This window comes from Berghia stephanieae, chromosome 10 (assembly GCF_034508935.2).
Source record: "Berghia stephanieae isolate SIO BIC M18660-M18661 chromosome 10, UCSD_Bste_1.3, whole genome shotgun sequence".
NCBI classification, from domain to species: domain Eukaryota; kingdom Metazoa; phylum Mollusca; class Gastropoda; order Nudibranchia; family Aeolidiidae; genus Berghia; species Berghia stephanieae.
This window is the reverse complement of record NC_088369.1, coordinates 20433394-20443071: the sequence shown is the minus strand read 5'-3', so window position 1 is coordinate 20443071 and position 9678 is coordinate 20433394. Positions and strand designations below refer to the sequence as shown.

Below are 9678 nucleotides of genomic sequence, written 5' to 3'. Positions count from 1 at the left end.
AGAGAGAGAGAGAGAGAGAGAGAGAGAGAGAGAGAGAGAGAAAGAGAAAGAGAGAGAGAGAGAGAGAGAGAGAGATAAAGAAAATGACGAGCGAGAGGGGGAGGAGAGAGAGACTGCTTGTGCATTAAGAGGAAAATAGAGTAAAGATTGAAGCCTGACTGTTTAACTGTTTGTGTGTGTGTGTGTGTTTGTTTGTTTGTTTGTTTGTATGTGTGAAAGAAACAAAAGGGAGACGGATAGAGTGAGGTAGACATGAAGAAAGGGATGGAGGCGGAGCAAAGAATTGTAGGGATAGTTTAAGAAAGCATTTATTTGTTTCAAAGTAAGTCATAGTCAATCAACTGGAAACATATTGATCAATGAGATTACAATTAAAGAAATGGGCTGGTCAAATTATTCATTGCATTGTTTCCATTTTGAGTCAGATGACAGCTTGAGGAGGAGGGAGTGGGGATTATTATGCAATGAGTAACATGAAAACATGTTATTGAATCTCTCAAGTTTTTCTTAGCGTTCACCCAAATTGTTGATTGTCTAAAAAGACTCCCCCCTCCCTTCTTTCGGTATACAAAGAAAGCACGACAAAACGAACATCTCTCTCTCTCTCCCTCTCTCTCTCTCTCTCTCTCTATCTCTCTCTCTCTCTGTTGTTGTCCATCTCTCCTTTTCATCTATCTATCTATCTATCTATCTATCTATCTATCTATCTATCTATCTATCTATCTATCTATCTATCTATCTATCTATCTATCTATCTATCTATCTACCTACCTACCTATTTATCCATTAATAAGTCTGTCTCTCTTTCTGTTTGTCTATCCATACATTTAACCTTTTTCATTTTTTAGTTACACGTATTTCCATTGGCAGTTTATTGATTGTTGAAGGCTCTATTTACTATTCTGCTTTCGAACTTAAAATTAAATGTTTATCCTACAACAATCTCTGTAAGTATAAGATTAGGCAACTGTTGTTCTATTAAAGTCTAACGTTATTTGTTTTTTTTTTTTTTAAAAAGGGTTTTACCGCGATTGCAACACATTAAGGTCATATCAGCGCCAGTAAAGAGGAAGAAAATGGGATAGTAATAAGTTCTAGAATAACAATTAAAGCACCCATGAAAAAGTAAGATAACGGAGAATTGGATCAAATAGGGAACAGATGTAGATTACAAGAGCAAACTATCGAAGTGCTTAGTTTGAGATCACCTAAAAGTCTTATCCAGTCACAAGCACAGGTCCCCACTAGAAGGAATACACTCAAATGTTTACAAATCATATTATGATATGTAAACAAAACATAATACATTAAATAACAGAGAGATGATATACAAGGAAAAAAATATCATCTCCAAAACTAATTATACATCTGTTTCCCCTCTCACCAAGGGTATTCGATCAGGGCCAGGACAAAACCAAGTAATCTCATTCCAAGACAAAGACAGAAAGCTAGTTGGAAAACAGATATAAGGGGATAAAAGACAGTAAATACCTCCCTGCCCACTATGGGAGGTCAGGAACCCCACCCAATTAAAGTCTTAGCATGTCCTATAATTTCATGAATAAAGAAAGAGGGACAAAGGACCCTCACCTCGATCATTAACCAATGGAGCTAGACAACTAAATAACAGAACGTGGTGTGTATCAAAAATGCACAAACACACATATGTAACACACGCATTTTGACGTCATGACACATTGCCCGGACATTTTAACGGCCAACAGGCGGATGTGATGAGCGTTGACCAATCAGAATCATTCGTTTGTAAAGTTGTCAGGGAAAAACCTAGACTTGTTTACAATTTTTAAAGTTCATTATTGGTTGAACCATGAAATTGTGGAAATAGTCATGCTTTCTTTGAGATCGATAAAGACACGCCCTTTCCTGTGGTATCTTACATGGTATTGGTTGAGGAAAAGACTTAATATTACTAAGTCTTAAAAATGGTTGCTCTGAGAGAAAGTCAACTCTCGTTTTGAATGTGTCATTGATAGTTGCTTTTTAAAACTTTAAATTTATATAACTTATCCTCAATATCTAAATTGAATTATTATGTTTTCATGTAGAAAAAGGATTGTAGTTTCTGAAACAACCAAAACCTGAAATTTGATCATTTTGACCATTACCACTTTAAAACCGGTTTTCTTCGTTTTCCAAATCCCGACTTAACCCTCAAAAACAGTTTATTTATTCTTGCCAGAAATCAAAAGTCACTTAGTAAAAAGCCATCCCACATTGCCAACAAAACTTGACTCACCTCCCATTTCTATCATAACAACATTTTAATGACATAATCAGTCGGAAGGTGAAAATTTTGGATTGACCTTTTCTGAAAGAATATTCTCACCAGAGCATTTAAATGTTTAATTGAAGTAGATCGGGTGATTTTTCATGAAGTTTTGGTCATATTTATGGGAACGGTATCAAGCAACATTTCTCAAATTTCATACTTTTTCAACATGACTAGCTGTAAAAAACATTTATCTACAAGTTGCCATCCGGATGTATAACGGACCAACACACAAACTCTGTGTAACCATGAACTTTTGTAGTCTGGTTAATACAGTTTAGTGAGAACAACTCACAAACGGATGGCAAAAACAATAACAAAGGCCTGAGTGACGTCATCTGCATACTATCTATAAACGACCATGATTACAAACAGTTTCGTGTGTTGGCCAGTTATACTTCCGGTTGGCAATGTTGTGAACTTCTTAGCCAAGCGCATACTATCTATATTCATGTTTTTGCCCTATCTCGTCATTGATCACATGATTTGAGGCTGTACAGCGATTGGACATTTCTCAATAAATGAAAAGATACTGCGTTATTTATGAAAGTTGTAAACATACCCATGTGTCAAAGTATGGCCTTCGTAAAGTTATGGCCTGACACTGACCAAAAAATGCCAGTCTTTTGCTCCAAAAGAAAACAAACCGTGAGTTGTATTCAATAGTTCAACCAATGAAATAACTTGTTTCCATGAGCTCTACTAACGACAACTCACTAGGCGGTGCAAAAACCAAATTATGACGTCAAACTGCCAGTCTTTTTGGATTTCGGTGTCAGGCTATAACATAACGATGGATACTGTCAAACTGAACAAAATGACCAATCGTTATTTTAGATGTCCTCAAACTGTGAACACTTTTCACTATGGGGTCATTTTGAGCACAATTTACTATGTTACCATTGACCACGAGCACACGGAAATGTAATGTAGAAAGTAGATATGCACTTGGTTAAGACTAAGAAGCTCACAACATGGCCATTCGGAAGTATAGATAGTGTGCGCTTGGCTTAGAAGCTCATAACACCGCCATCCGGAAGAATAACGGACCAACACACAAAACTATGTGTAACCTTAAACGTTTATAGTCTGGTTAATACAGTTTAGTGAGAATTACTCATAAACGCGGATGGCAAAAAAAAAAATAGATAAAAATAACAAAGGCTGGAGTGACGGGATCTTCATTTTATCTATATATCATCCCCATTGAAATTTCGAATATTGAAGACTAAAACTTTGAAACTAACCAACTGGTGTCCTAGTGAGTGAAGTGGTGAATGTGTGTGAATCGTGACTATAATATCATAGTCAGCCTATAATTCATTCATATTAATTCATAATAATTTATTCATTTCCAATGGACATGTCAATACGATTCAATTGTCTGATGTCACGCCGCCCGGCAACGGCGGCCATCTTGGTTCTAAACAAAGAAAATCATTACTTTTTATTCTTCATACTGGCTAGAAGTTTTCATATGCCTTGTGATCAGAATGTGTAAAAGTCAAAACTTGATCAAATGTATGGGGTTTTGCTCCTCTGGATACGCTTTATGCTCGCCTGAGAAATATTTCATACGGGCGTCCGCCATTGTTCCGATAGTTTAGAGCCAGTGTTACTAAGTTACCATGCGTCATTGGGAAGGAAGTGACGGTACGACTGTTGAAGAGTATTGTAAAACAATTTGGTGGTAGCGACTGATATCATCTTAATCGACGTGAACATATAATATGCAGGTCTGACATCCGAACGTAATTATGGGCCTATTTTAACATTGTTGTAATGGACAATATTTTGCGTCTTTTTTTGTATGTTTGTTTGTTTGGAGATTTCCATTACAACAATAAGTCATTAGGGGTTTGGGTTATCAGACCTGAAAATAAGGACACAATGATCGTAATGATATATTCATTGCCTCAAATCGGTATTTTATAGATGATGTGCGCATGGCTAAGAATCTCACAACATTGCCATCCGGAAATATCACGGATCAAGACCTGCAAATAAGTGCATATTGATCGTAATGGTGTATTCATTGCCTCAAATCGGTATTTTATAGACAGTATGCACTTGGCTAAGAAGTTCACAACATTGCCATCCGGAAGTAAAACTGGCCAACACACAAAACTGTGTGTATCCATGAACGTTTATAGTCGGATTAATACAATTCAGTGAGTATTACTCATAAACGCGGATGGCAAAAAACAATAACAAAGACCTTAGTGACGTCATCTTCGAACTATCTATTGACCAAGCAGTAGAATAGTGGATATTTTCCTTAGATACATACCATCGATAGTAAAACCCGCGTCGCTTGCTTTGTTTAGCAATTGCTTCCATTGTTTAGATTATGACGACTGTCCGAGAGGCGTGGTTATCTTGGTGTCTATTGACATGGACACTTTTTTAACTATTATCTTATAGTATGAGCCTTCAGTTCTTTAATGGGAGCGATCTATATTCTTGTTTTCGTCCAACATAGTCATCGATCACATGCTTTAATGCTGTACAACGATTGGACATTTCTCAATAAATGTAAACACGCTGCTCTGTTTAAGAAAGTTGTAAACATACCCATGAGTCATGCTGAGCAAAATGACCAATTGTGATGTTGGATATGTCTCAAATTGTGAACACTTTTCACTATGTGGTCATTTTGAGCACATATTCCAATATGACCAATGACCTCGAGTACATGGAAAGGTAATATAGATAGTTCGAAGATGACGTCACTCGTGTCTTTGTTATTGTTTTTTGCCATCCGCGTTTATGAGTAATGCTCACTGTTCTAGCCAGCTTGAAGAATAAAAAGTAATGATTTTCTTTGTTTAGAACCAAGATGGCCGCCGTTGCCGGGCGGCGTGACGTCAGACTACTGAATCCAACTTTGATTAAACACATATTTAAAAGTTTGGCCAGAAAACTAGTCCTTCAATATGAATCGATATAGATAGTTCGAAGATGACGTCACTCAGGTCTTTGTTATTGTTTTTTGCCATCCGCGTTTGTGAGTTGTTCTCACTAAACCGTATTAACCAGACATTAAAAGTTCATGGTTACACAGAGTGTGTGTGTTGGTCCGTTATAGATAGAATGCTCTTGGCCAAGGAGTTCACAACATTGCCATCCGGAAGTATAACGGACCAACACACAAACTCTGTGTAACCATGAACTTTTATAGTCTGGTTAATAGATAGTGTGCAGATGACGTCACTCAGGCCTATTTTATTGTTTTTGCCATCCGCGTTTGTGAGTTGTTCTCACTAAACTGTATTAATCAGACTATAAAAGTTCATGGTTACACAGAGTTTGTGTGTTGGTCCGTTATACTTCCGGATGGCAATGTTGTGAACTCCTTGGCCAAGCGCATTCTATCTATACAGTTTAGTGAGAACAACTCACAAACGCGGATGGCAAAAACAATAACAAAGGCATGAGTGACGTCATCTGCATACTATCTATACTTCCGGAAGGCAATGTTGTGAACTCCTTGGCCAAGCGCATTCTATCTATAGATAGTTCGAAGATGACGTCACTCAGGCCTTTGTTATTGTTTTTGCCATCCGCGTTTGTGAGTTGTTCTCACTAAACTGTATTAACCAGACTATAAAAGTTCATGGTTACACAGAGTTTGTGTGTTGGTCCGTTATACTTCCGGATGGCAATGTTGTGAACTCCTTGGCCAAGCGCATTCTATCTATAGATAGAAGGAAGATGACGTCGCTCAGGCCATTGTTATTGTTTTTTTGCCATCCGTATGTATGTGTAATTCTCACTAAATTGTATTAACCAGACTATAAACGTTTAAGGTTACACATAGTTTGTGTGTTGGTCCGTTAACTTCCGGATGGCAATGTTATGAGCTACATAGCCAAGCGCATACTATCTATAAATGACCCTCGTGTATAATGTATGTTGTTCTAAAAGCGCATTCAGTCTCAAATATTGTTGCTCAAAATGTGTTTTTCCACCAAAACCTATTCAAAGATTTAAAAAAGTGCTTCAACCTAAAGTGCTCTTTTTGCAGGTCTGATAATCGAAAGCATTACGGGCTTGTGTTAACTTAACATTGATGTAATGGACAACATTTTGCGTAGGTTTGATGTTATTTTCATTACAACAATGTCCCCATTGCAGTTTAGGTTATCAGACCTGAAAATGAGTACACGTGGGCTCAACCTGACACAACACTGAATCGATTCGATATATCCATATCTTTTTTTTTTCCATTTATTCATTAAAATAGTTTTTCATATTTTCAGATTTTTCATAATCCTCCGACATCAAAATGAGACTTGTACAGTGGCTGTTACTCGGCACTGTGTGTTTTGCTGTTACCATGGCAACGGGCCACAAGAATTGTAAAAGAATGGCGACCTTCAATGCGGGACTGCTCAACGCTGTGGGAGGTCAGAGTAATCGAATACCTCTGATTATCGATGCCCTCAAGCGTTCAGACGACGAGTTCGTCTGCATGCAAGAATTATGGTAAGATTGGCGATTCATTGAATGTTTAAAAATTGAGCTTTTTATAGCGCAATATTCACTTAACGTGCTCAAAGCGCTTTACAAATGGTCCCTGACCAACAGCAATATTTAACACGTAGAACGAGACATGCTGCCTGTTAGGCGATATTACAATTTTTTCCCCGACGCTGTTTACGGTACTCATTTTACACCTGAGTACGGTGAGAGAATGTGAGGAAAGAGCATTTTCAAAGGACTCAATTTTGCGCCGACCGAGGCTCGAACCCAGGACCTTCCAATCTAAAAGTGAGTTTCATACTATAGATAGTATGCAGATGACGTCACTCAGGCCTTTGTTGTTGTTTTTGCCATCCGCGTTTGTGAGTTGTTCTCACTAAACTGTATTAACCAGACTATAAAAGTTCATGGTTACCCAGAGTTTGTGTGTTGGTCCGTTATACTTCCGGATGGCAATGTTGTAACCTCCTTGGCCAAGCGCATTCTATCTATACCACAAGACCACATAGCCGCATGTGTTTATTAATGATCCTGTCCATTAGTGGTTGCCAACACAGTGAACGCTATTAAGAGAACAACACACCAATGGACTCGATGGTTTCGACGAGTGAAACAAATCACAAAATCACACAATACGGTACAAATGTGTGATGTCAAAAGACTGGTTCTAATCTCACTGAAAGTGTAAAACCGCTCTTCTAAGGGGCAGCGTGACTCAACCGTACGTTCTTTGCTTCGTACCCGAAAGGTACCGAGTTCGATCACCCGCAGCCGCGCTGTGAGGCCTCGAGCAAGTCAATCGCTTTAGCTCAATTTGCGTCGCTTCACTGCGGCTGACGCTTGGGTTATTCCATTCCTACCATGGTATAGACCCTAGAGACAGATTTCCCTCTGTGGATTTAATAAAGATAATTTTTTTTCTCTGGAGGACTGTATAGATAGTTCGAAGATGACGTCACCCAGGCCTTTGTTATTGGTTTTGCCATCCGCGTTTGTGAGTTGTTCTCACTAAACTGCATTAACCTGACTATAAACGTTCATGGATACACAGAGTTTGTGTTTTGGTCCGTTATACTTCCGGATGGCAATGTTATGAGCTTCTTAGCCAAGCGCATACTATCTATAAACACCTTGTATGATTGATGCACCACTACAACCGATGATATAATCTCACACTGTCATTAATTTAAGCTCAAGTCATCGCACGTTTTTGATATCAAAAAATAAAATAGGTTTTAATCATGACATCAAATGACCTAGGTAAGACTGCAATACTCTTCAACAGTCGTAACGTCACTTCCTTCCTAATGACGCACGGTAACTTAGTAACACTGGCTCTAAACTATCGGAACAGTGGCGGACGCCCGTATGAAATATTTCTTCGGCGAGCATAAAGGGCATCCAGAGGGGAAAAAAACCCATAAATTTGATCATGTTTTGACTTTTACACATTCTGATCACAAGGTATATGAAAATTTCTTGCCAGCATGAAAAATAAAAAGTAATGATTTTCTTTGTTTAGAACCAAGATGGCCGCCGTTGCCGGGGGGCGTGACATCAGACTATTGAATCGTATTAAATTCGTTGTGCGTTTGGGTTTGTCATCCTACACATTTCAACCTGGGCAGACGTGCTTGTCACCAAACCATTAAATGTCTGATCTCAATTATGCCAGGTGAATAAATAATTTAATAAGACTATGTCCCAGTGACATCGATAATCAGCGGCAAGGTGGATTGTCTTTTATATTTTCAACCAATGTTAGTGTGGTTATTGATGGAAAGGGTCACAATGACCGCAAACTGATGGCCCGGCAATGTGTCTTTTGATAACCTGTTTTACAGAAAAAGAAAGAAAGAAAGAAAGAAAATTGAGCTTTTATATAGCGAAATATCCACTAAATGTGCTCAAAGCGCTTTACAAGGGGACCCTGGTCAACAGCAACATTTAACATGTAGGACGGGACATGACGCCTGTTAGGCGATATTACAATTTTTCGGACAAAAACAACGCTGTTAACGGCCAGGTACTCATTTTACGAGTACGGTGAGAGAATGTGAGTAAAGAGCCTTTTCCAAGGACACAACTATGCGCCGAGCAAGAGGCTCGAACCCAGGACCTTCCGATCCGAAAGCGAGTGTCATACCACTAGACCACATAGCCGCACAATGTGTCTTTGATAACTTGTTTTACATACAATGCCCTACAAGACTGAGATGTATACGACTGCCTGGCCGAGTCCTAGGAATACAAAGAAAACCTAACAGCTAACTTTTAAGGTATGACATGAAAATTTGCCCTGATGAGGGAATACGTATGTCTCATCTTTTCTTTTGTATGTGTATATATATATATGTGTGTGTGTGTGTGTGTGTTTGTGTGTGTGTGTGTGTGTTTATCAACCCTTTATAGGTAGTATATTATTATTGCTTTTTTTCAGGTCACAATTCCTTCCTTAATTCATCCAATTATATCTACTTGCCTTTCACTCATCAAAAGAGCAGTTACAGCAATAGATTAGAACTGGTGAGGATAGAAGAAAAGAAAAACGCAATTCAAACGGGGGATTTTGAGTGATGGTTAGAGTAATGGATAATGTCAATGGTCCTTTCTAAAAGTGCTGTTTTTATTATTTCATCAGCACTGTCCGTAAATATCCGAGGTGTAGTACACTGGCAAAACAGATTATTTTCATTTCGACCAGAATTTTAAAAAAGAACAAACTTTAGGCTAAATGATACAGTGGAATCCGCATATCGTGAACACTCCAAAAGTCAACTCCAATTCCAGGATTTCCACTGTTTTGATCAAAAGCGAGATTAAGGTTTAAAATGTTTGGGCCTTTGATTTATCTGTATTTGAACAGGGCAAAATAAAAACCGTGTTTTTTCCCCTGTGTACGC

General features: G+C 38.3%; 1 protein-coding gene across 7 annotated transcripts in view; it reads left to right on the top strand.

Moving 5' to 3' along the window:
- The window catches only part of LOC144980778 (uncharacterized), a 58102-nt gene that overhangs the window by 27451 nt on the left and 20973 nt on the right, over nt 1–9678 (top strand). For all 7 annotated transcript variants that reach the window (XR_013646955.1, XM_078928579.1, XM_078928580.1 and 4 more), the window contains one exon: nt 6553–6778. Coding sequence is in view for 6 of the 7 variants with exons in the window: in XM_078928579.1 (XP_078784705.1) it covers nt 6579–6778 (200 nt within the window). In the remaining variant the exon portion in view is untranslated. The remainder of the gene's footprint in view (nt 1–6552; nt 6779–9678) is intronic.